General features: G+C 41.8%; 2 protein-coding genes across 5 annotated transcripts in view; one reads left to right on the forward strand and one right to left on the reverse strand.

Annotated features, from left to right (window-relative positions):
* The window catches only part of LOC109405846 (uncharacterized), a 40,374-nt gene extending 30,758 nt beyond the window's left edge, over positions 1–9,616 (reverse strand). For 2 of the 4 annotated variants that reach the window (XM_029869618.2, XM_062856168.1), the window contains exons 1-3: positions 9,048–9,615; positions 8,218–8,958; positions 6,719–8,128 (exon numbers count right to left, since the gene is read on the reverse strand). In XM_029869618.2, coding sequence (XP_029725478.1) covers positions 6,719–8,128; positions 8,218–8,958; positions 9,048–9,072 — 2,176 coding nt within the window. In that variant the 5' untranslated portion in view covers positions 9,073–9,615. Of the gene's footprint in view, positions 1–6,718; positions 8,129–8,217; positions 8,959–9,047 lie in introns of all 4 variants that reach the window. The other 2 variants (XM_029869621.2, XM_062856167.1) reach the window with 2 other exon arrangements.
* Positions 9,617–25,424: 15,808 nt separating this feature from the next.
* LOC109405856 (uncharacterized) lies at positions 25,425–26,518 on the forward strand. Its single transcript, XM_062842389.1, has one exon. The coding sequence runs from the start codon at positions 25,579–25,581 to the stop codon at positions 26,254–26,256; it is 678 nt and encodes a 225-aa protein (XP_062698373.1). The 5' UTR covers positions 25,425–25,578; the 3' UTR covers positions 26,257–26,518.
* Positions 26,519–26,977: the final 459 nt, after the last annotated feature.

Raw genomic sequence — 26,977 nt, forward strand, 5'->3', positions numbered from 1 at the left:
AACAGCTACAGAAGAAGACCCCGTTTACTTTGGCAACCACGAAGCCCTCATAGGTAGTAGACACCAACTCCTGAACGGGGTATTTACCCGTCGTCCATATCGCCGCCATTTTTCTGGTCCCATCCGCGACCCAGTTGCCGTTGCCGGCGGGTACTCGGTATGGGTCCGATATGATGGCGATATCCGTCTCCCACTCAGAAACTGCCTGACAAAGCAGTTGCTGAGCCGCATCACAGTGGTTCAGGTTCAGCTGCGTTACCTGCACTGTGATTTGTTGTTCACTGCGGCTTTCTTGAAGGCCGGGCACCTTGGACCACCCATCGGATGTCTGTTGTTCGAGGATTTCCCGGTACAGATCATGCAGATGGGCGGACTCGTGCAGCTTTGGGCCTTATGACCTTCAGCGCCGCATCGCCTGCACAGTTTGCGCCTGTCGGGGCCTTTGCAGTCCCACGACTTGTGTCCTGGTTCCAGACACCTGAAGCAAACCTCTGGTGGCTCGTGGAATGTCAGGTGACATACACACCAACCCACCTTTATGCTCCCTACTTTAACGGACTTTTTGACGTCCGCCACAGGTAGCTGAACCAAAGCTATCTGTGTCCCTGCTGGCCCTTTCCGTAGCTTAACGGCTGCGGCGGCCACCTGCACATCGCACTGTTGCCGCAGTGCCGTGACGAGCTCTTCCACTTCGGTGATCTCATCGATGTCCTTGACCTTCAGAGTCGCCTCATGTGTCAGAGCCCTCACCTGCACACCCTCACCAAGGACCTCTTCTGCCAGCCTCTTATAGGCGGCGCCCTTGTGCTCCTTCTGGCGCTTCAGCTCCAGGATCATCTCGCCCGTACGAGTACGTCTAATACTGCGTACGTCGGCTCCAAGACCCTCAAGCTTGGCGTCGCTCCGCATCATCTTCAAGACGTCCGAGTACTTGGACTGTTCCGTCTTGATGACGATAGCGTCGCCTTTCTCGCGCTTGGCACCTGCCCTCCTACGCCTTGGCTTGGCGGCCTGCGCTACTACCTGCGGATTCGCCTTCTTCTTCCTCTTCCGCTCTACCTTCGTCCAAGGGGGGTCCACCCCTTGGATCGCCCTACTCTGTGGCTGTTGAGGGCCCACTAGCGGTCGCAACCCCTTGTTCCCATCGTTCCGGGACGGGCCAGCCTTTTCAGGCCCACCCTTCCCAGCTTTCCGGGAACCCTGGCTGGGGTCCGACCTTCCGGCATTATTACCGACTTTCGGGGTAATGATTCGCCTGGCCTTGCGGGCACCGCCAGACAGCTCCTCGCCTGACGGTTGCCTCGCCCGCTTCTGCGATTGCTTGCCCCGTTTGTCGCGAGCAGTCGCTTCCGCCTTATTCGGAATTCCTGCGAAGGAGAAGGCCTCCGTTTGGGTAAACTTCGGCACTTTCTCATTTGCAGACTCTGCTGCTGCAGCAGTCAGCAACGCGAGTGCCGCGTGCTCCTGCTTGGCATCGTCGATCGACGCCCTAAGTCGAAGCAAGGCCGTTTTCAGGTCCTTGCTTATATTCGACTTAGTGGACGCAAAGTCGATGATTTTGCCAAGCTGCTGCTCAGCCACCTCTATTGCGGACCGTCCTTTGGATCCTCGGTTGACGGCCCTCAACAACCACGCTCCGTCCATAACCTCCACCGGCTGGCTTGCCGAGAAGTGGACTGGAGCATCCACGCTTGAGCTGCGTACGCAACTCCCAGCGCCTATCTCCTCACTTCTCCTTGTCGGAGATCTCATCAACCCGCTTCTTGCGAAGGGGTTGATCCCACCACTACTACCTGCTACACTTGATTTCTGTATTGGTTTGTTACTCATATTTTATTCCCACGAGTCGCACGAGAAAGAATGTCCACCACGCCAGAGCTCTGCATTAACGCGGTAAGGGACAGCTTACTGTGGGGGGTGCCCAGGTGCCCCACAGGCTCCGTTAAAGATCGAGCATCTTTTTCACCCCCTCGATCACTCATTCCTCGGCACGGGTCGCTTGACACCTTGAATTGGGGTTAGTAGTCCTATTCTTAGCCGGCAACTACGCGGCTGACTCGCAAGCGGGGGGGTGCGTCAGGCCCCAGGACATCCGTCCCTGCTGCCCTGCGGAGTGTCTCTCTCTTTACTCAGGATTGTCAGGGCACAGACAAACAGATCTAACACTTCGAACATTCTTCGATTCAAAACCTAGTCACGGCGACATATTCGTCCAATGCTAAAAGAATCGCCAACCATCGACTAGGTGGCGGTAGTGGGCAAATGTCAAACTCGAACAAAAACGAGGCGTGCACCACGAGTGGTCAGTTGGCCAACTATCAAATTTTTAAATTGGCCGTTTAATCGCTGTACGGTGAGATTTATCAGAGTGTTACGTCTGTTTGTCTGTGGTCAGGGCATTACCTTCCAGTCCAAAGTTAATCTACTTAGAAGCAACTTATGTAATACGATCTACTTTGCTCAAATGCAGTTTGAGCATCACGATCTTTTCACAAAGGTAGCAGTTTGGAAGTTTTATTTTACACAATGTAACGAAGTTGCGTCAAAATGGAAATGAACATGATTCCAAAACCAACTGATATTGCCCGTTCCATGTCCTTCGTGTATTTGCTTATGGATTCGTTTTTTGAAGGAACTGCGATGATGGCTTCTTAGGGCTTCTTGTGGATGTCGAGGCAGCACGTCAACGTAGCCGAAGTCGTACTGAATGTAGAAGTCGTACAACAGTGTCAGGGTGCGGAGTCGATTTGCAATATGCACGGGAATGCCTTTTCTGCACCCGAACGCTTGCCGCATCGGTCCATTTGCAATATGAAACTGGGATGCCCTAACAACTCGCATAACTCTCGGTGATTCAGCGGTCCCAGGGGTTTCGTCCAAGGTTTCATCATGATGTCGGCACCCATACGTTCCATTGAACAGTACTGCAAAACAATCTGTGTACAATTCCGCTCAAAAGTATCTATGTGTTTGAAGCGCCTGTTTGTTCTCTTTGCTCGTACGAATACTAAACAGCTCTGATGGTCCCTCATCACAACCGTTGGTTGATCCTGGTGTTCGCTGAAGTCTCGAAGTAACTGTCGCAGCTACAGCGGTTCCTGCAATATCCGATCTCGCTACGCCGGCCAGGTTGAGCAACGCACCAACAAGACTGCGATAATAATTCGTCAGATCATCTAAATCTATGGTTGTTTCAGAATGGGCCTGTTTGTGGTATCCGAGGTTCATGGGCGACTTTGCAGGCTTAGCTTCTTCCATACCGTGTGTCTTCAACACGCCGCCGTACTTCAACCCCTACAAAATGACTCACTTTCCCAAGATTGGGCAGTTCAAAATTCGGACTGAGAGGCTCTTCGATAACGACCTGCTTTGCTGTATACAGGTATATTCTCCCGATTATCCCGCTTCGAGTCCCCACTTTCTTGCTCATACACTGAGGAGCATGCCATCCATGCTTGCAGATGTGCTTGGAAAACCGACATACGAAAGAAAATCGTCAGCTTCGCTCTTCTCGAGCTTCCTCGAGGCAGTCATAGCACTTGCTGAACAGGGATTTCTTTTGGTAAAAAAAAATCGACTTCGGCTTAGTCATAACATCGTCAACGGCAAATCTACGTATGTGGGATGGCAGCAGATTGTTCAAACTTCTGCCATTTGACCGGAAGAGATCATCGTACAGCTTCACTCGTCAACTGGAATGAGCTATTTCTATTGTGTACTGGGATCTTTATAGCTCCACTCTAGTGGTGAAAATTCCCTATTTCGAAGAAAAATTCTACCAGTTAATTGAGCCAGCTTTGCCTGATGTATCACCAAAAGTTTTAATAAAAAATCTGACATAATTTGTATAAATGACTTTGTTAAAATAAAAAAATAAATAAACATAAGAAAAATATTCCGAGTTTTCCAGGTTTATCCAATGAGAATTTATAAAGTTTTAACTTAAAAGTTAGCCCACATTATTTGAAACTATACAGAAACATCATCAGAATTTATGTGAACATTTTTAGACTTCTCTAAAAATGTTTACTTAACTTTTGAGATTTTAATTTTTAGCGCATTTTTATGCGCCAGATTTATCAACCAAAACATTCCTTCAAATAACTGAATTCTTTAATATTTTTTTTTGATAAAAATCCTTTTAAAAAATAAAACAAAATTTAAATAAACAATTATGTTAAATTTTTCCCAGAGTTCTTTTGAGTCAATTACAAGAAATTGATGTGACATTTCCACTTGAAATTTCTTTCAACTAGAATTGGATGTTTTTCGCACTGAAAAATCAGAAAAAAATACATTCAAAGGTCCAATCAGTGATTCCACAGACCATATGACCGTTAAATTTCTTATATAGTTTTGCAGCTGGTGGCTGAGCAATGATCTTCATTGAATTCCTTTCGGGATTCCTTTTTGGATTTCTGCTCCAACTGCTCCTTTGAATTCTTTTTTTTCTGGATTTCTCCAGATAAGTTTCAATCTAGAGGATTTTACGAATTTACTCCTATAAATAAATAGTTCTTCCCGAGATTTGGTCTATGTTCTATCTGAATTTCTAAAAGTTGTTCCTGGGATTTTTACCCCGGAATTTCTTCCAGAATTTCTCGCTGAATTCCTCCCAAAGATCCTTTCAAAATTTATCCAATTTTCCTTCAGAAATCCTTTTACCGTCTACCCCCGTTGGTTTTAACGACACCTCATGCAAACCAACGGGGTTAATCTTTTAATTTGAACTTCTAGTAGCCCTGTGGGCATCGAAAAACACACTGATGGTAACCCCTTTTGCTGTTTTGTTTTGATTCTGCGTTCCGTTTCACCATGAGCAGAATGACGTTTGAACCATTTTTAGTTTGAACAATGTGCAGATTATGTTGGAGGCTAGTCCACCATGGCCACGCAGGCCATAGCGAGGCTAGCTCCGTCGATGCCTGTTTCTAAATTACAATGAAAATAAAACGCTAGACACCTTCCATCAAACTAGACGGCTGCCGACTGATACCTCAATTCAACATTCTTCTTCTATAGCAATATACCTACGACATCTCTCAAACAATTCTACCTACCAACAATACTCCAAACTCGTACCTGAAGGTTCGAGGCTACCCGAGCGTTCAACGCTACCTAACTTCCAACACTCCTCCTTAGCGTCGCAACCTTCGAATCCACGACCTCCTCCTGGCTCGAAGCTCCTCCTCACTCCAACGCTTGGCAAGCTCTACACCACTTCCGAGCTCCGACCAGGTCCATCTCCGAGCTCCACCTTCATGTTGTCCTCCGGATCACTCCTCCTGTCGCCAACCTCTTCGTCCAGGTGCGACCACCGAGCTGCATCCGATCCAACTCAACAATCCTCGAGCTCCGTCCGGTGACCAGCCAGCAGTCATCCAGTTGACCCGTATCGCCAACATTCCCATGGATACTGTCCTCCGTTGCAGCCAATCCATCCGCCCAAGGATCCCGTGCTGCGACTCCGCGGCTTATGCGGCCGATCCTTCTCCCGGTCGATACGTGCTGTGGAACACGTTCCTGGGCCCATAACCTGTTGGAGGCTAGTCCACCATGGCCACGCAGGCCATAGCGAGGCTAGCTCCGTCGATGCCTGTTTCTAAATTACAATGAAAATAAAACGCTAGACACCTTCCATCAAACTAGACGGCTGCCGACTGATACCTCAACCAGCAACCGCCACACTCTTTATTCCATTCAGGTATATACAATTCAACATTCTTCTTCTATAGCAATATACCTACATCTCTCAAACAATTCTACCTACCAACAATACTCCAAACTCGTACCTGAAGGTTCGACGCTACCCGAGCGTTCAACGCTACCTAACTTCCAACAGATTAGAGGGGGTCAAATTAAAAAGTGTTCAGATTAGATGAGGTCAAACCAACGGGGGTAGACGGTAGTAGTTTTTCGGGATAGTTTTCCAACAGTTTCTCTAAGGATTTTTGCAAGTTCTTACAAGGATTTCTTCCAGAGAATTTTCCGATATTTTTCTAAAAAATCCTCATGAGACTTCGCTCGTTGATCCTTTCAGGATTTTTCTTAGAGATTGTCAAAGCTCCTTCTTGAATATCCTTATTATTTCTTTCCAGAATTACAAGAGTTTTACTCAGGATTGCTTCCGAAGTTCCTCAAGAGATTTCACGAATAATTTTGCAACTGCATTCCTTCCAATATTTTCCAAGAATTTCTTACGGGGAAAGTCGTTGAAAAATCCCTGCAAGAAATCCGAGAGCAACTATTGAAGGGACCCCGAAACTAGCATCAAGAATCTCGGGAGAATTTTTGGTTTACCAAATAGGCCTTCCGGGATGAGCTCTGGGAATAATTCTGAGAAAATCCGTAAAAAGTCTCAGATGGATTGTTGCAAGAAATTCGTTAAATCAGACCTGAATGACCGGTAAATTATAAGGTCTTTAATAAATAATTCATACAACATTTTGATGACCAATTAGTCTTGTAGAGGTTTTGAAAACCCTTATAAAACCCATTTCCTTTTATTTTGGTTTTGTGTTGGTTCTAAGAACCTCTTCTAGTCAATTTGGCTAAAAAATGTTACTTGGGGGTAATAATAATAATCTCATTATATCTTTCAAAAATTGGTCCTAAAATTTCACCTCGAATTTCTCAAATACATAACAGGTATTTATAGATAGATTTGTTGTTTTTTTTTTTAGATTTTGAAAAAAAAAAAAAATAAAAAATTACTTACCTCCTTTGCTGTCCGACAGCGAACTGTGATCGCTTCCGCAAGAAGAAATCGTGCTGCTCTCCATGCGGTTCTGTTGTCCCTTGTCAGCCGGCTTCTTCACTTTTTTCTCCACATCAACAACTCCGTCCAGTTCATCCCGCGATGGCTTACGCGACGTCACCTGCGCATTACTCTGATCCAGCCCATCACCGCCGGGTCGGGGAGGCGGGGCAAGTAACGGCGCCGGTGCCAATGCTTGTACCATTGACGAGGAAACCGGCGTCGTTGCATTAGACCCGATGACGTTGATCTTCTGGAAAATGTTCGAAAGCTTCTTTTTGATTTGCGATTTTCCAATGAACGACGATCCGCTGGTCGATTCTCCTATGGGAAGTTCCTTCGGAGTGCCACCGTCGTCTTCTCCATCGATCAGCGGATTTGTTTGGCCGTCCTCGTAACAGTAGGACACACCGGTATGCTCGAAAACGGTACTTTCCCCGTTGATGATGTACTTGTTCCTGTAGGGCGCTTTCGTCGCAGGTTGATCTGCTTCATCTAAGGGCAACTGTCCCGGCTTGCTAGGAACAGCTTCCTGTTCTTGCTGCTTTCGTTCTTCCTCTTCTTCTTCCACGCTGTTCTTACGACTGGGAGCATACAAATCTTCATCGTTCTTTCGACGCAGCTGCTCATCTACGTTGTGGACATACTTCTTCTGTTGACCGTTTAGCTTATTCCCACCAAACCCTCCATCCAAGCTCTTGGAAAGGAAATTTTTCGGTTTTTGGACGACGGTGAAATCGTCGATCATGGAGTCGTTCGTTTCCGGAATGCATTCCTTGACCGTAGATAAATCCTCCGATCCTTCCGGAACACCTCGTTCCGGCAGAGATATCCCGAAGATATCTTTGAGCGAACCGAAGATCATCCGGCTGTTATCAATCACGGACAGGTGGTGAACGTTGAACTTTTTGACCTTCTTGGTCAGATCGTACTCCGGTACCACGACGTTTGTATACATCATGTTCCGCTTGGTCTTCTTGAGACAGCTGCTCTTCGGTTTCTTCTCCTTGCTCCAAACCGACTTGACAACTCGGTCACTTCCGGCTACGCTATTGCCATTGAACTCGTCCAAGTGACCGATATTCGGTTCGCTGTAGTAGCAATTGTCCGAAATGATGTTGTTATTCGTGTTACTCTGTCCAATGCATTCGCAGCTGTTCGATTTATAGTTTCCGGTTGCTCCTTCGTTGCTGCTGCCCGAGTCCAGACTGGAGTTCGAATCCGAGCAGCTGCACTTGTAAAAGTTGTCTTTGCCACTATTCTTGGCCGAGTGTTTCGCAGCGTTACGTTTCTCCGGTGGTCCGTACTCGAAGACGCCGGAGTTGTCATACTTTACGTAGTTTTTCTCGTCCTCGATGTTTTCAAACACATCTGCAAATAAATGATTATATGAGTAAACACAGATTTCAAACGAGATTGCGATAGTGATAACAGTTGGGAGAATATGTTTAAATACTCACCAGTTTTCCCATAATCCAAAACATCCGAACAAGCATTCCTATACACATACTGCCGATTATCGCTAGCTTCCTCATCGCCATAGTCCAGCGCATCGTCTTCGTACTCCGAACACCAGGAGTACCTTCCCTTAGCCCCAACCGGCTGCCTATTCTTGCCGGCGCCCATTTTGTACGTTACGAACCCGTGCTCAATGTGGATATTGTCCGTTTTGGTATTCTTCAGAATATCCTCGTGAAAAGAAACCCTCTTCTTCGGGGTTTTGCTCACCGACGGTGCCGTCTTCTTCGCCCTTCTCCTGTAGACAATATTTTCCGTGTCGAACGTCGAGCAAGTGCTCGAAATCATCTCGTCCGGAATCTGACTGCTGGTTATGGCCTGTTCCACCTCCACTTCTCCCCTATCTCCACCGATCGCTTCTCCGTCCACAAATTTGCCCAGATCTTCCTTCACGGGACTATCCAGATCCGGTTTGCCATTGTTGTTATTGTTGTTCTGCACATTCGTAGCCTCAAAGTCGAACCCACCGGCACTCGAGATCATCGACTCGTTCAGGCCACTCGATTCCGAGTCCAGCAATTGGACGCCAGAATCGCTCGGAGTCGTGTCATCCAAAAGGCTGGCGATGCTGCTGGTCATGGCCGCGGCCATCGGTCCGTCTACCAGCTTCTCGTCCACTTTGTCGCAACTCCCTGCTGGATTGTTATTGTTGTTGCCAGCTCCCCTCAACAATTCCGGGTTATCTGGAAAACAATGAAAGTCCCGCAATCAACATTCTGCGCAGTTCATTCAATTCTCGGAAATTTTCTCCTGAAAATAACGTTATACTCACCAGGATTCAACACAATCACTTCCATCGTCGTGAAATTTAAAGATCCTATCAATCCAAGTCGCAAAATCCTCCCCAGAGGAAAATTCTATGGAGGGAGCCCGTGTATCGATTTTTCCTTTGTCGCTTGCGAAACAGCAGCAGCAGCAGCTGGTGCTGCTACCTGTGAAGGACCCAACACTTCCTGGTTTATCGCCCCATACGATTTCGATTCACATCGCGTCGTCGATCGGAAAACATTTTCCGCACTTATGGTCACGAATAACGCGCACACGATAGAACTGTTTTCGCACGTCGAAACGGTGATTTTTTTGCCAGGATAATGGACGAACACTCTTCACTTCTGCAAGGACGACGACGGCCAGGCCATTTTCGTTTCGATTTTTCTCCGCGGAGTGAAAAATGATGCAAACTTCTGACAGTTCCTGATGAGCGCTTGCACGCTGACGTCATCATCATCTCCTTCTCTTTCTTTCCTTCGGCGTCGGTCCATAAAGCCGTCCTTGCCCTCAAAAAAAATTTGAGGGCAATGTTTACAAATCGTATGGGAATTCGATGAGGTTATGTTTTTGATGCAAGCCTCTATGGGGGTGGCGTCAGGGTTGTGCAAAAGGCTAATTTTAGTACACTGGGGAGCACCTGCTCAAAACCGGGAAAAATGGATAACATATTTCCGGGAAAATAAATTTAAAAAAACACTCAGGGAGCCGTCCATTAATTACGTAAGAATCTTTAAGGGAGGGGAGTTTGTAAAATCTTACACGCCATACAAAAATATTTAGGCTTTCTTACAAACATTCTTACAAAGGGGGGTGGGGGTGTCGATATATTGTGAAAATTGCCTTACGTAATAAATGGACAGCCCCCAGTCAAATAAACTTTAGATTATTCCCGAGGGGCGAATCACTAGCGCATTTTCGATTCAGCCTTGCGTATTGACATACGCATTGGCGCATTTTGTTACGCATTAGCGTATTAAGGTACGCATTTCTCGCGCATTTCTAAAATTGAACAACACCTGTCAAAATTTTACAGCATGCACTTTTCAACGCATTGATAAAATTGTTCGTATTTTTATACGCATTGACAAAAAAACTTGCATTTTTCTACGCATTGATAGAAAACACGCATTTTTCTACGCATTGATAGAAAACACGCATTTTTATGCGCATTGGTGGAATGCTCGCATTTTTATACGCATTGATAAATAACACGCATTTTCCTACGCATTGGCGTATTTTTCAACAAATTATGTATTAAAACCCCAAAAATTCGTCTGCATTCCTGTGCATTTTTCAACGCATTGGATATTTTGGTGCATTTTTCAACGCATTACATTTTCAAATGCATTTTTCAACGCATTGGAGCATTTTGTAACGCATTTCCATCAAAACGCATTTTCGATTCAGTTGTTTTGGAAGTGATCCGCCCCTCGATTATTCCATAAAGGCGCAACTTCTCAAATAGCCTTTTAACAATTGGGTTCTTTAGGAGTACTCAGATTATTTCATATTTGGATTCTCTATCTAAAAATTAGTCGAAATCCAAAATTTCATAATTTTTGGTGGCCGGGAACTATTTTTAAAATGCATTTAAAGTTTGTATGGGGAAAATTTTTTGTTCGGGGCGAACTGTCAATCTATCGAATGAACTGTCATTCTATCCACAAAAATTAAATTTGTTTTGTTTATTTAACCGTCAAAACAAAGGAATTGGACCGCAATAAAATCACGTTATACTCAGAAAAATGAGCTCTTTCGATTGGGATGTAGAAAATAGCAATATTTTATTCACTAAACAACCCAATTCATAATGATCCGAATGAATTTCATAAGGTTGCTCAATGACGTAAAATCGTTTCACAGTTTGGCTTTTCTATACGTTTAGCAACATGGTATTCTTAAGCGTCGGTAGCCGAGCTCAGTGATCTCGACGTTCGTAGATCGAATCCAGTCTGCATCATTTTTTGATTTTTTTTTGTTCTTTTCATAAGTCTATCTTATGAAATTTGTCATAACAAGCGAATCGCTCAAGAAATAATAAAGCGTCACTTTATTCCGGATCCTATTACGGAGCTGAAACGAAACGTCAAATCAAATGGGCCTTGCTGTGTTAAATTTCTTGACCATTCCGGTCACGGAAAAATAATGCACTGAACGAAAATTACTTGAGCGATTCCGTTTGAAGTACATACCTCGCATCAGCTGGTAAGAAAAGCACTTAAAATCAAGGTTCTCCCTCGCAGGCTCGCTCGCAAGTCTTCCAAATCAGACAGTGTTTGCCAGCCGAAGTGACAAGTGAACCACTCAGCAGTTTTTCTTCCCTTTTGTTGGTTCTGTTTCAATTACCAAGCGTGTCTATGTTCTCTTGTCAAGTCATATGGTTCACGAACGAATACAAAGATGATACATACTCCGAAACAGACAAGCTGCAGCAATGAGCGGGCATCGCTAAGTGTAACACTTTCTGATTATAGACACTATAGATTCCATAGACTCGCGGATACATGGTTGAGCAATACGATTTTAGTGTGTTTTACTGTGAATTTAGAGTGTACAGTAGACCTGTTCACTTTGAAACTTTTTTTTCTCCGATTCTCCGTGACACACTTGGTGACACATCAAATTATCAATCCACATGCAAAAACAAGTCTCCAGTCCAAAATTGAGCCAAATTGATAAAGATTTAAAGGTGTATCAAATCGATTTTGTGTTTCTTTAACGTTTTAACAGAAATTTACTCATTAATCCAGAAAATTGCTCCGAGAGGGTGCCGAAAATACCGTTAGGATATAGTTAGTACAATACTCTACAACTTTGCCGAAGATACTACGGTGTTTTAATTGCTTATTTCGAAGCTATTCAAAAATTTTAGTTGAGAAATCACGAAAAAACGCGATATTTTCACGAGTTTACATATAAAAGTCATGTAATTTTACATTATTTTACGTGACTAAATTAATTAGCTATTTCTCCTTCGTGTAACGAACATTTCGTCCATACATCGTTTTTGTTTAGGAATTCGTTTTCAATGACTAATTATCAAAAGTATGCAACGTTGATACTAAAAATCGCGTAGAGTTGCCAGCACGAATTAAAACAAAGTTACCCATGATTAAGACGTCATGCCATCGTATTCTAATGTCTTTTGATTCAAGTATCAGAAATGGCGCAGATGATAAGGCTCGAGCCTGCGGATCAGAAGGTCCCAGGTTCAAGATCAAATACATAATAAACTTTTTTTTCTTTCTTTGTAGCAGTTAGGATGATGAATCTGCCATAACTTACACGCAATCTCCCAAATAATGATGATCGGGACCTGCCAATTAAGCCCATTCCAGGACTAGCTAGATATTTAGTTTACTTGTTGACAAGAAATCGTGTCGACGAGATCAGCTGGACGAAATCCCGCATAGAAATTTACCGTACCTAAAACGGTTCGAAAATTAACATTACCATTATTTTTGTTGTCACCTATTTATCACACATTCCACGTATGGTATGTTCGTTATGGTAAAACGATATTGCAGTAATTGAATCATATTGTTACAACATCAATTAATGTCCATTTACTGTTCGAAATTATCCCACTGTGGAGAGACTTTTCAGAACATTACTGGTACCATAGATGATGATGTCTATCCACTTCGTCTGGTTCGTCTGGCAGCACAGCATTCCGCGGTGATCGGTAGCCATGCTTGTTTTCGTTAGTTCATTGGAATTTGTTTGTAAAGTGTTTTCTTTTAAATTTGATCTAATTTACCAGTTTAACGATCTAGAGCACAAATAATATTAAACAAGGATGCGTGGTCTAACAATCTTTTGTGGAGGTAAGTGTTTCATCTTGGGTTTTCATCATTTTTCAGCGCTCCAACAAGAACGGATAACTAACCGCTTATATTTCTTTCAGAGGTGAGCTGAAGGAAGATTCCTAGCAGGAGAAATTAGATCATGCAGAGATGCTCAGCCTGAGCAAGGATCCATGACCAAAGATACCAACGACAGTTTGAAACATGGTATTCAAGAGCAACGCACCCAAACAACACTCCAGACGACATCCCAAAGGAGATTCCGAAGCAAGGCAGTGTCTTTTATGATGAATCTTTCCAGTAATAAATTGTATCTGTGAACTAAATCGGTATGAAGAAAATAAATCTTAATTGATTATTATTCAGTTAATTGAGTGTGGTTGTTTATTTTTTGAAATTAAATAAATTTCAAATTGATACCAAACCCCGAACGCACGCTCTATCCGAAACGGTTAAAATATATTGAAACCATAGCTCGTACTATCTCGTGGCCGATGCATGAACCAAACTGGCTATGTTTTCGTTACAGTTGGTCAACAAAATTCCTATGGAGAAATCGAGATTTTGAAACGGTAAACATTCTTAACGACCCGTTTCTCATATGGTCGCATCTCTGAAAACTGTAATCAATATGGTCGAAACTTTATCCTAGTACAGTCCGTCTATGGTTTCTCAAACCATATCCATTATTGTTTTAGGTGGAACATAAACAGTTGTGTATGTGGTTCGATTACGGTTTTGATTTATGCGGGATATTGGACATCTGTTTGATACCGATTAATTTAGCTAAAACAATTCAATACGATGATGGAACTGCTTCTGGATGCAAAGTTTATCATACAACTGTGGAGATTACTTGCATCTATCTAGCCATAAGCAACACAACTACACGATAAAGGGAAACTTCATTCTTACTATGCACTCTACGGTTTCGAAACAAGGCTATGATGCCAAATTGCTATCAGATGCAGAGCGTAGTCTCATTAACTTATAGCTGGATCGAAACGCAAAAAATCCTATTCCAAGGCTCGAGCCTTGAATCTTCGAATCGGCCAAGGGGTTGGTCATTCAGCACACTTCATTTGTGCCGTGATTTTTGAGCGTGTGCCAATATGTGCCTAAACTGTGCCGGTTGTTTTTCAGTGTGTGCCGAAGTGTGCCGAACGTGCCGGAGGTGTGCCGAATGTGCCCAGTGGAATATTTTCTTAGAATGTTTTTGCGCTAATTATAATCCTGTCTATTTTTGGCGAATGTTATTGGTCTAGTCGGTGTTTACCGACAAAATTCCACCCAGAACAGTTGTTCAGAATCTGTATGAAGAGATTTTTTGCAATCGTAAGTATAATGACAGTTTGATTCCATACCGCAAAGTTGGATTTCTATGTTGTGCCATGTGTGCCGGATTGTGCCGGCATGTGTGCCGAGATGTGCCGGCATGTGTGCCGGGCACAATGTGCCGAGTGACCAACCCCTTGGAATCGGCAGTCTCATGCTCAACCATCTACACCAAATTGGAACTGATGCAGATGCGACAAAGAAATGTAATGACGTTTTAATCATGGGTAACTTTGTTTAATTTTGTGCTGGCAACTCTATGAGATTTTTAGTATCAACGTGACATACTTTTGATAATTCAGGCCAAACATGTCTAAAGGTCCTATCTGCAGAAGAGAGGCTCTCTTTGGTTTCCCTCTCTTTCGTTAATATCTCAGCTGTTTATTTGTATTATGATTGTTTCCTTGCATTGAGCGATGGTCAAAACAATCGTCTTTTGATTTGTACTGCAAAAATAGTTGAAAAGCGTACCATTACATTGCAATAATTGAAAGAGAAAGTGAACGAAGAGAGCCTCTCAAATGCAGATAGGACCTATTGAAATGTTTGGCCAGAATTAGTCAATGAAAACGAATTCCTACACTAAAATGATGTATGGACGAAATGTTCGTAACACATAGCCCGCATAGAAAATTACAGTTTATCAGAATCTCCAAACAATAAATGACATTTATCTGTTGCGGTAAGTGTTTGTCAAACAGTGGCTTTGATGTTGAAGAATATAAAATTCAATTTGCTTTACTGTAATTCACAGTATTTTCAATCCATACCAGGTAGTAACAATGTATAATATTGTACAGCCATTTTTCAGCGATATGAGTTGAGAGGTATGGTGTCAATATGAAATCACCCTCTGGCAAACAGTTTATTTTTATTGTAGGCTACACACTTATACGCGTGCATTTCACCACATCTTACTGATGTTGAACAGTATGACAAATTGTTGCATGCATCGGTATATGTGAGTTAATGAAATCTAGGCGATGGGATGCTTGTCATGACAGTTTTCATAACAAAGAAATCTTAGAAAGCAGCGAAAACAAGCGTTTGTGATTTTTATTTTCGATTTGTTAATAAAAATCCTGTGTAGCAGAGAATCAGTCGTCGTATCCAAGCAGGTATCTTGAGCGGCGGACGGTTAGGTAAGTTTTGGCCAAGCGTAGAATTATTAAGAATCTAAACCTATCTAAACAAAGTCTTTCTTATATCCATAGTTGACAACGTTTTCTACCTGGAGGAGTTCACGCCGTGGGCATTAGTGGCCAGCTATCAAACCCGACGGCATTGCTACGGAGTTCGTGGAGCTTGCATCCCGAGCATCATCCTTATTGTGTCCGCGGAACTGTTTGTCCATCTACGGTGAGTAATTTATACCAAAATAAAACTGCATTAAAATTCTCCACCAAGACAACAAGCTGATATCGTTCATTTATGTTTTATAAGCATGTCCTGGAGCGGCTTCGGAGTTCCACTAAGACGGCTGTCCTTCCAACGCTGGTACCCAACCCACCGTTAATTCGATCTTCAAGTTGCGGTGGCAGCTCAAAACTGACATTCGTTGGATCTACCAAAGGCTCAGCGCTAAAATTATTCCAGAAGAATCCCGGATGTTTTTTTTCTGCTAACCGCAGTATCTAAGCTAGGAAACATAACGAGGATGTTGAAGAAGCTGTAGGACAACTACGAGAAAATACGCATGATGTTGTCCTATCAAATTTCTTTTTTTGTAAATTAAATTGAAATATGAAAAAAACTAGTTGTTTTTAATTACTAAAAATAAGAAAATTGATAATTATTACAACTGTGAGAGAACTATATACCAAAAGACCATCGAACCATAATGCACCGTAAAGCAATAATTACACATACAGTGCATATTTTTGTTCCGCTTTTATAGGTTAACAGTTTTAGAACTGTTTGCTTAACAGTGAAATGAGGAAAAAAATGGATAGTATATCGACCTTTTGACAAACTGTAAACGAAAAATTTTGTTCGAGAAAATGAGCGATTTCTTATTGTAACATAACTTAACCGCCTATTCCACATATTGTAATTTGCTCGAGAACCATCTACCACACTGTTGAAACGGTTAACGATACTGTTGGCTTATTGTTGCTTTGGATGTTCTACCATACTATTGAGATACTGTAGTAAATAGTTGCTAACAGTATGGTGCACAGTACGAGTATGGTTCATGGCTATGCGGGAGGAGCAATAGCTAATTAAGTTAGTCACCTAAAACAATGTAAATTTACATGACTTTTACATGAAAAACCGTAAAAATATTGTATTTTATTATTATTATTATTATTATTTTTTAACGAAAATTGTTGAATAACTTTGAAATAAGCAATTTAAACACCGTAGTGTCTTCGGCAAAGTTGTAGAGTATTGTTCCAACTATATTTGACCGGTGTTTTTGGTACCTTTTCGATGCAATTTTCTGGATATTGGAGCACATTTTCGTGAAAATGCTCGAAAAAACACAAAATCGATTTGATACACCTCTAAACCTTTATCAATTTGGCTCATTTTTGGACTGAAGGCTTGTTTTTGCATGTGGATTGATAATTTGATGTGACACGGGTAGGTCAGAAAAAGTGAACAGGTCTAGTGTACAGTGCAAATATGAAGTCACGCAATCCGTTATCCTATTGATATCGTGGCGTCATGCTCGTTTGGCTACACGAATTGACAGTTCGTTTGGCTACAGTTGTCTTCGCCTCCGCGAGTCTATGGAATCTTTAGTGGCTATATTTCTGATGCTCTCTCATCGTTGGCGTCAAACAACCATGAATAGAGTTATTTTCATCATTATTTGACGCATTTTAACTTTTAAAACGTTTGATTCAATTGTATTCATGATGTTGTAGGCGTCATAAATATCAAGAGTTATGACAATACAATATTCTTGCCGAATGCATCACTTTCATTAGCGTCGCTGAGCATCTTCTTTCTTGATTACGCTCTCGTATTGAACCAGGCGAGAGAATAAATAGCACATTTCGGAAAGCGTTCCCGAGCACGTCGCTTCACGATATGTTATACTCGTCGAGTGTAGCAAAAGCTGAGACTACTCAGTGGCTCGTGATGAAATTCCAAACTATGTGAAATATTTAAATCAGGTCACTTTACCTATCAAGCAACGAAAAAAAATCATAACAGCCTTTTGTTTTTTTTTTGCGTTAACTACAAATATTTGAATTATGTCGAGATAATCAAAATTTGACTTCTTCCACGGGGCAGCATCGGGTGTGTCGTTGCTTACAATTTTGCCTTTGACAACATTCGTGTGAATCGTGGCAGAAAACAACTCGCTGGGTTGAAATATATTTCAGGCCTGTGGTAACCGCGTCTTGTAAGCGCGAGTGTGTATAAAAGACTGACCATTCTGCTGTTGTGCTGCGCAGAGTGGGAAGGCTACTGTGACTTCCACGCAGGTGCATGTATGCGATCGAATGCATTGTATAAAGGTGAACAAGTAAGACACTCGTCACCACATCCCCCTTTCAATAATCTGAAGTTGTAGATTCGCTTAGAGTTTTCTAAAGTTCGATCACTGCTTTAAACTGACGATTATCAAAACCGTCTAAACGCCATATGGGATAATCATCACTCCAATGTAGTGATTCGATGCCGCACTCAATGAACAAACTACACATACTGGCATTCCTTGAACTTCTTATGATTTCCTTGATCGGTACGTTACCATCCTTCATAAAACCGTGATGCTATTGCCAGACCAGCGCTTCCAAAGCAGAGCTGCCCCGTCTCTCCCTCTTTACAATAACATGTTCCCCCTTATCAAAGATACAATCGACCGGGCCCTATACTACTATACAGGGTGTTAGGTTCATGAGTGCAAACTTTTTAAGGGGTGATAGAGGACCATAAATGGTGAAAAAATTGTTCTACGCATATGGTCAAATCTCAACCGTTACGTAGTTATTGAACTCCCCATGTTTTTGACTCTTATTGCCTTAACTGGCTATAACTTTAAAATGGTCAAACTTATCGCAGTTTTTTAACTTTTATTCGAAAGATTATTGAATTTTCTATCAAATGGCATCTTTGAATCGATTGGTTCAGTTAATTACCTAAGTTTTCTTGAGCAAAATAGCTAAAAATAGCGTGTTTTAATTTGTTTATGTCAATTATCTTTGAAAAATGCGTAATAAATTAAAATTCTTTCTTTGACAAAGTTATGGTCCCTGTTCCACTCTACAATTTGTTCCTTGACGCCATACTTCTAACTCTTATCGTTTTCTTGCAATTTTGATTTAAATGTGCGGCACAGTGCGCAAAAAAGTGCTTACCATGACGATTGCAAATTTATGATCTGAAATGCGACGTTCAAATCAAAATTGCAAGAAAACGATAAGAGATAGAAGTTTGATGTCAAAGAACGAATAGTAGAGTGGAACAGGGGCCTCAACTTTGCCAAAGAAAGAATTTTAAATTATTACGCATTTTTCAAAGATAATTGACAAAAACAAATTAAAACACACATCTTTTAAGCTATTTTCTCTAGAAAACTTAGTTATTTAACTAAACCAATGGGTTAAAAGATGCCATTTGATAGAAAATTCAATAATCTTTCGAATAAGGGTAAAAAAACTGCGATAAATTTGACCATTTTAAAGTTATAGCCAGTTAAGGCAATAAGAGTCAAAAACATGGGGAGTTCAATAACTACGTAACGGTTGAGATTTGACCATATGCGTAGAACATTTTTTTCACCATTTATGATCCTCTATCACCCTTTAAAAAGTTTGCACTCAGGAACCTAACACCCTGTATACCTATGGTAACGGCAGACAACCACGATCACACACAGTTCTTAGCTCAAACACTCTGGCAGTATTTTTTCTTTAGCAGTCGTTCCACTTACTCCTCATAGCTTCACTATTCAATGAATAGTATTCATTAAACTACGCATATTGTCTTTGACTTCCGAAAATCCGACTTCCGCATTGTCTTCTCATTTCAACAAATCATCACTCCCTATCTGTTATGGTGAAAATGTGGTTTCGTTCTTCATTTGGTCTAGTGAAACGCTTTCAGTCGCACCCAATATTCACTTGTGTATTCAAAAACCATCAACACGTTTAATGTTCTCAGTATGCCTTTCTTTTGTTTTCTGAAGAGAGCATGAAACCAGACAACAGACCAGTATGAAATGCACAGTAAAACACACCACCTGACGAATGCGTCGTGAATCGAACCCGTATCCCACTTCATAACACGACTAAATGATTCATGACATCAACCATATGACCCCGATGCCACGAATATCCTTTGCAAACACAAATTCCTTTATATGAGAGGCGTGGCATGAAGAGAACCACATATTATGCTTTCTAATTAAACACCTCTCCCAAAAGACGCTCTTCTGGTTTTCGTCCTAAGTGACCGCTGCAGTGACTTCCAAGACTGCTGGTGGATCCTTTTCTAAGACCATCCGCGTTTCAGCACTACTCTGCAGTACCATCGATGCTCTCCGTAACCCAACTATCCGGAACACACTTTGTTGCAGCCAGGCTTGACAGAAACTCCCTCGCGAGAAAATGAGGAAGCGATTTTGGCGATTTTCTGAGGAGTGAAAATAAAACTCAGAAATCACAACGCAAATCCTCAACAGCACCGAGCGCGAGCTTGCCGCGCAGCGAGGAGTTCGTCCAACACTCATAATTTCTTGTTGTGTTTCTCACGTCCACTCACACTCAAAAAGCTCTCGCGAGTTCCACTCCCATACAAAGAAAGACTCTCGAGGCGAAAATCGCACTCAAAAACCCGAAATAATCATCGACTCTTTTTTCGTTCCCCTCTTCCTCGCTCAGTTTTTATTGCCTCTCTGTTTGGGGTTCGTTAGCTCCCTCGCGACGAGGCAAAAGAAAAACACCGCTCTAGAGCATGTGGCAAAACTCTTTTGATTTCGAGGAGGATTATCAAGCCTGGTTGCAGCAGAACCAATCCAATTACTGATCTCTCGCTTTACTGGATTCGTTCATCGAAACATTCTCAAGTTGAACGAATATTCTGCCCTGTTAATTCAATTACCATATTTATCATCCTCCTCAATGAATTCCTGTAATTAAATCCATTGCTACTTGCACATCCTCAGTGAATTTAATCACAGCAACACGCTTCTAGTGAATTTAATCACAAGTTCTCAAAATATTGCACCGACCTAGACTTCAAGGGCAGATTTCTCCTCCTCCCAGTGCAATGCACAAACCAGGAAAATGCCTGCTTCTCAATTAATTGCTCGAGGACAGACTTGTTAGAATCCCAAAATGGCCACAACAATGGCCTACTTTTGCACCTACTCACAATTATTAGACGCACAAATCTCATAAGAAAACAAAACCAGCACCCTTGATCTTTTTATTAAGTTTTCACAAGCAATGGGTAGTACGCTGATCGCAAGAAAATTCTTGGCCTATCTCGATGCGTGGAAAATTCAGGCAAGGAATCGCTCAAGAAATAATAAAGCGTCGCTTTATTCCGGATCCTAGTACGGAGCTGAAACGAAACGTCAAATCAAATGGGGCTTGCTGTGATAAATTTCTTGATCATTCCGGTCACGGAAAAATAATGCACTGAACGAAAATTACATGAGCGATTCCGTTTGAAGTGCATATCTCCCACAAGCAAGAACAAAATAAAAGTTACACTGTTGTTCGAAGTTTGCTTCTTGAGATATGTGCATTTGAAGTTCTGGTGCGCTGTTAAACCAGGATTGCAAGGCGTTTGTCCTTAACTGAGATCTCCCCCTGCCAATGACAATTTTGCAACTGTATACAAAGACTCTCCATGCTTCTGGAATCCAAGGAAATCACCATTATGTCTTGTCGAACGCTCGCTCATCCACCGCTTCAACCACAGGACAAATACAACTAATCACACTCATAACAGAATCCTGTCTGCACACTGTTTGGTACAACCACCCCGAACAACGCGGATTTAAACATAAAACTTTTCTCCGCTCAATAAAATCACTATTTGCAATCAAACTAGCAACACTTGTTCAATATGTAGCAATACTGCGTAACAAACCAAACAGATTCATCACATGAATAAGGCTACAAACGCACAACTCCCAGGATCAGAACTCACTTTGTGTGAACACATATCTGATCAGACCGCTGCCAATTCATTTCACCCAAATTTTACCCAATTAATGTTACCGTTTGAGTCTGATAGTCTGATTAGCGATCTGAACAAAAGAAAAATTAGAGTATTCATGATGGCCCAGACCCGCATCGCACTCAGTGTTGTAGTCTAAGATTCCAGTCAATCCACTGCACTCCACCAAATCGTATTCTGATTTATGCATTTGTCAAGAAGAAGCTCTTACTCCAACAATAAAGACGTGAACCTGGGTCATTATATAACAATATACATAGTTCAAGTCTAGACCAAAATATGCGGACTTGCAAAACAAAAGTTCGACTGTGTTTGCTATGTTTGAAGCAATCAAATGTATCTAGATTGAGTTTAAATAAGGGCGAAAGTAACATGAGAGAGTTCTCTTCATCGACTCTCTCTTCTGCAAATTAAAGTGACAAGATGCAAATTCAATCGAACTTTTTTACACTTAGACGCTAGATTGCATCGCAACCTAGCGATTTATGACCAAAAAGTTCAACCGTATTTGCATCTTGTCACTTTAATTTGAAGAAGAGAGAGTCGATGAAGAGAACTCGCTCATTTTACTTTCGCCCTTATTTAAACTCAATCTAGGTATATCCAGTTGGATCCATGAAACTGTTCCTTCCTTTTCTCGCTCACTCGCTCCAACGACCTAGACCATGGTTTCCCAAACTATGAGTCGCGAAAAGTACGCCTGCTGGCACAAGGGGCACCTGAAAGTTTGGGAACCTATGACCTAGACAATGCATAGCAGAAACAAATGAAATACGAAACTGGCAAGATTATCCTGATAACACCTTCTAGCACAAAAACACAACCACTAATCCAATTCAAAACATAATATGGAAAACAATAACGAACGAATGAATATTAGGCCCTGAAGGAGGTCTCAGTAAGAGCCGAAACGTTGGTGAAAATTTAAAAGAATCAACGCAAGGTTTCTTTGACTGTAATGCCGAAAAATGTCTACGAACAACAACACCAGTTTTGCCACCAACATTACTCTTGAAAAACAATACTGTGTCTTTCCTGATGCCATCCAGTTCAAACACAATTCTCCATGTTGTTTCCTTCCTCTGACGTTGGACCACCCTTTGGTACAATGCCAGTCCCCATTTGCCGGCATCATCGAAGGTTGGCCATCTGTACAGATTGATCCGCTTTTCCTTTTGCATTCGTGTATCAAGTAATATTGCAGGAGCGAAAAAAAAAATACAATTTGAAAAGATCTTCCACAGGACCAGGATTCTAACCAAGGCTCTCTCGACAGGATTTCGCTGAACAGCCTCGAAGCAATTCTCAGTGAACTCAAACACCTCTGCTTATCCAACACATATCTTTCTCCGTCAGCATGCAAGCGAATTCAATCACAACTCCTTGCGACTCCTACTCAGACAGTCAGTCAGTGAATTTAATCACAGTTGGTCCCACGAGTTCTCTCAGTGACCCAATTAGTCAATTTCACCTTATTGTTAGTGAATTTAATCACAAGATACTCCAGCTCTTAGTGAATTCATTCACAGCCCCCTCAAGGCGTGTTATCATTAGCATACTCACGTCCTTCTCATTATCTTTTTAGTGAATTTAATCACGTATCTTCACGTGCTTTCCAAGTGAATCAAATCACAAATACCTTCCATTTGTCTTCAGTGAATCCAATCACACTATTCTTCATGCACTTCCTGTGTATCTAGTCACATACCAACTTAATCCAAATATTTAAATTCATGACATGGAGTAGATCCGAAACGTGAGGGAAATCTTCTAGAAATATCACGATTACTTGGTGAGGCCTGTTACGTTGATGCAATCAACCTTCCCATGAGGCTAGCAGCTTTTAACAAACGGCATTAACAACCGCTGGGTGCTTGAAGTAAATTATGGAGTTTCAGAGGTATCTGTTGAATGTAGTTCAAATTTAATATACTGCCATGTAACGATTGTCTTGAAGTCTTGACATTTTTTTATGTAAAGATAATTGTCAACGAAATGTGTGGATTATAAGTTAGAATGCAGCATCCGAACCGAACAGAAAGCATCAAACAAAACGGCTGATATCGAAATAAGTTTTTTTTCCATTAGTGAAAATTATGCATACTATTGATTGTAAAAAGAACTGCGATGCATAAAGAACTCATCCTACAATAATTTTGCATATAAATGTAACTGGCTACCTGCGAGTACATATACAGAAAATCGTTGCGTAGATTTCGGTGCCTCTAAAACACTAGTGCAGGAAACTTGAAGAAGGCATGACATTTTTTTTTAACACAGCAGCACTCCCAATGTCTCAACAATACCCGCAGTGAATTTAATCACAATATTTCAAAGTATATTTCCTCCATTATTAGTGAATTTAATCACGAAGTCTTCAAAGCCACTGGTAAAATTATGTGCATTCACAAAATTAGACGTCGTCTGATTCCATCTTTCTATTACTGATGCGAGACCACGAGATAACATTTCATTCCCCATAAACTCAACAATTTTCTAAATGCAGATTGATCAATAAACATCGCACGGCACTCCCTATGCAATTAAAATATTCATATTATCCATTGATTGCTGCAGATTCAATCATATAAAAGTACCTACATACCTCTCAGTACAAAACAGCACACATACTTCATTGCGCCAGTGCATCTGGAACAACGCCGACGCTACAATCAATATATTCACTGTGCTCTTCCACTGAACATCACCGCATCTTGCAGTAATTAAAAGTTCCATACCTTCATCCAGCAGAAACAGACACACAGTGGCACGATCTGTGCTAGCTTGCTCATCTGCGGTTGGTCACTAGCACACTCACTGTAAAAACACCACTCTCGCATGCCGCGCGCATGGAACAATGGCTCAAGGTCATCATTTTTTTTCTTGCACAAAGAACCCACGCTACAAGCGGCGTCACCTCGTTGCTTTCTTATTTTTTTTCATCACTTATTTGAATACTCTGCTAGAAAATTAAAACAATTCACATTTTTATCCTTCTTTTTTCACTTTCCACGATTGAATTTCTATCATTTTTTTTTCTTCCAGGATCTATTTGCATTTTCCATTAATAATTGATATCATTTTTTTTCTAATGAACGATAATCACATGGTTTTTCTTTTCTTCACTCCAATGCAAATAAAATTTCCCAATAACTTTGCGATATACCAACACATGATTTTAGCGTGATTCAATTCAATTAAACACGAACCAAAATCGATTCATACGCGGCAAAACGCGATTTTTTTTTTCATCCTCGTCGCCACTTGTGGTAACCGCGTCTTGTAAGCGCGAGTGTGTATAAAAGACTGACCATTCTGCTGTTGTGCTGCGCAGAGTGGGAAGGCTACTGTGACTTCCACGCAGGTGCATGTATGCGATCGAATGCATTGTATAAAGGTGAACAAGTAAGACACTCGTCACCACAAGTCCGAACATTTCAATAGGTCCTATCTGCATTTGAGAGGCTCTCTTTATTCACTTTCTCTTTCAATTATTGCAATGTAATGGTACACTTTTCAACTACTTTTGCAGTACAAATCAAAAGACGATTGATTTGACCATCGTTCTTAGCAAGGAGACAATCATAATTCAAATGGACAGCTGAGATATTAACGAAAGAGAGCGAAACCAAAGAGAGTCTCTTTTCTGAAGATAGGATCTTTAGACATGTTTGGCCTGATTTTATTCTTCCGTGGAGGCTTACGTCCACTTCAGATATTATTCGATAATTTTTATACTTTAATTGTACTAAAAAGTTTATCGCATCCCTGCAAGCACTGTTCAAAAATGCGTCAGCTGTCCGTCAAAATAAAAACAAAGTATAAGATGTTGCCAGATTTATTGATTCAAAGTGATCAATTTATAAAACATTGATATCCAATTTTTATACAGAATTTCGTATGCAGCATGAATTTTCCATCACTAGTAACCTAAATATTCATTTTAAATTTAAATATAATTAGGATTCATGAACATGAGGGTAAAGGAATTAAACGATTCATCGATCGATCCCAACCAAAATTGCGTGAAGAAATTCTGCATTCTGTGAACCTGAGACCTGTGAACTAGCAGCACTTCTTTGTTGCGAAGCATAATCGATTGTGACTCTTTTGTGAAACGTAAATAAAAACAAAGCCTTTGGCAGGAAGCTCCTCCCATCGTCATAAAAATCCAATTTTTGTGCTGAATTTCTTTGTTTTCTGGTCGGAAAATTCGCGAAAAATAATGCAGTGCCGCCCACAATGAGTGAAAACAATCCCGGACGAGGTAACAATAACGGCAACGGCAGTGGTTCCACTTTTAAGCGACCGCGACTGCTGTCCTTCCAAGGACCTACGTCCGAATCAATTGCCCTGAATCACCCTCCAATGGCCGCTGGGCCATCGTCAAGCTCGCTGGAGGAAATAAACGTCCGTCAACCGTCGGTGGATATGCGCCCGGGAATGGCACCGGACTTGGCCAGCTGGCAGGAGGCCCAGATAGCGGCCTGCATCGAGGACAACACCATCAACATGGTGCTGGAGCAGTATTTGAACTTTTATGAAACGCGCCACTATGGGGCTGATGTGGCGCAGGCTGCGGCCTCCATTCCCGATCCGAACGACGACGAGGCCGAGATGCAGCATCAACAGGGGCAGGAGGTGGATCTGCTCGAGGATCGTGCAATAATGGCCGCCATCAGCGAGCGGGGTCTTCAGCCAATGCTGCAGTCGAATGACAATTACGACGACGACGATGGCGATGGGATGGGCGGCGCAGTGGGTGGTGCTGTGGTGACCCGTCGGATGGATTTGGACCACCACCAGCAGCAGGGAATGGATTTGCTGGAGACGGCCGTGGCGGTTGCGATTCAGGAAAAAGGCTTGACCGCTGGAGGAGGCGCCCAGCATGGTCTGATGGACGAGGACGATGGAAGCTAGTGGATTCGCTGAAGGGGTCAATTGATCAATACTGTGTCTGATCATTTTTCATATAAGATTCGCATAAAAATATATATATTCATAGGTGTAGCGTTCTCATATTGTCAGACGGGTTAGTCATGGATTATATCGGTAACGTCTGTATAGAAACCCAACATAATAGTGCGTAGAAACTTTTTATTTGCGAACGATGACTTGAATATGATATCTCTCTAATGTAAACTCTAAACATAGGCAGAATAAACGTCGTACTTTAATGAAATTTTGCTTTGTAATATTAATTCGAAATCATCTAAGTTACCTATTCATATTTTTTTGAATTTAGGTATTGTTGTTGAGCATTCTTAATTAGGTATTTACTAGTCTGGATTTTATCCGCTAACGTTAAATGCTACAAACTGATTGGAAACCTACAAATTACAATCAGTAGCAAAAAATGTGTGTATTTCTGTTTGAAGAGGAGCGGATAATAAAATCCTTCAAATTAATTAGCTGCATTTTTTAGAGTTTCCAAGAATTGATTTGAACTAATTCCCCTAGTCCTCACTTTGGAATCACTGATGATGACAAGAATGCATTTTCGCGCAGCTTGAACACGAGTATGGGGCTGTCCATTAATTACGTAAGGGTTTATGGGGGGAGGGGGGGTTTTAGAAATCTTACGCGTCATACAAACATTTTTGGGCTCTCATACAAAAAATCTTACAAGGGGGGGAGGGGG

Source organism: Aedes albopictus, chromosome 3 (genome assembly GCF_035046485.1).
Source record: "Aedes albopictus strain Foshan chromosome 3, AalbF5, whole genome shotgun sequence".
Lineage (NCBI taxonomy): Eukaryota > Metazoa > Arthropoda > Insecta > Diptera > Culicidae > Aedes > Aedes albopictus.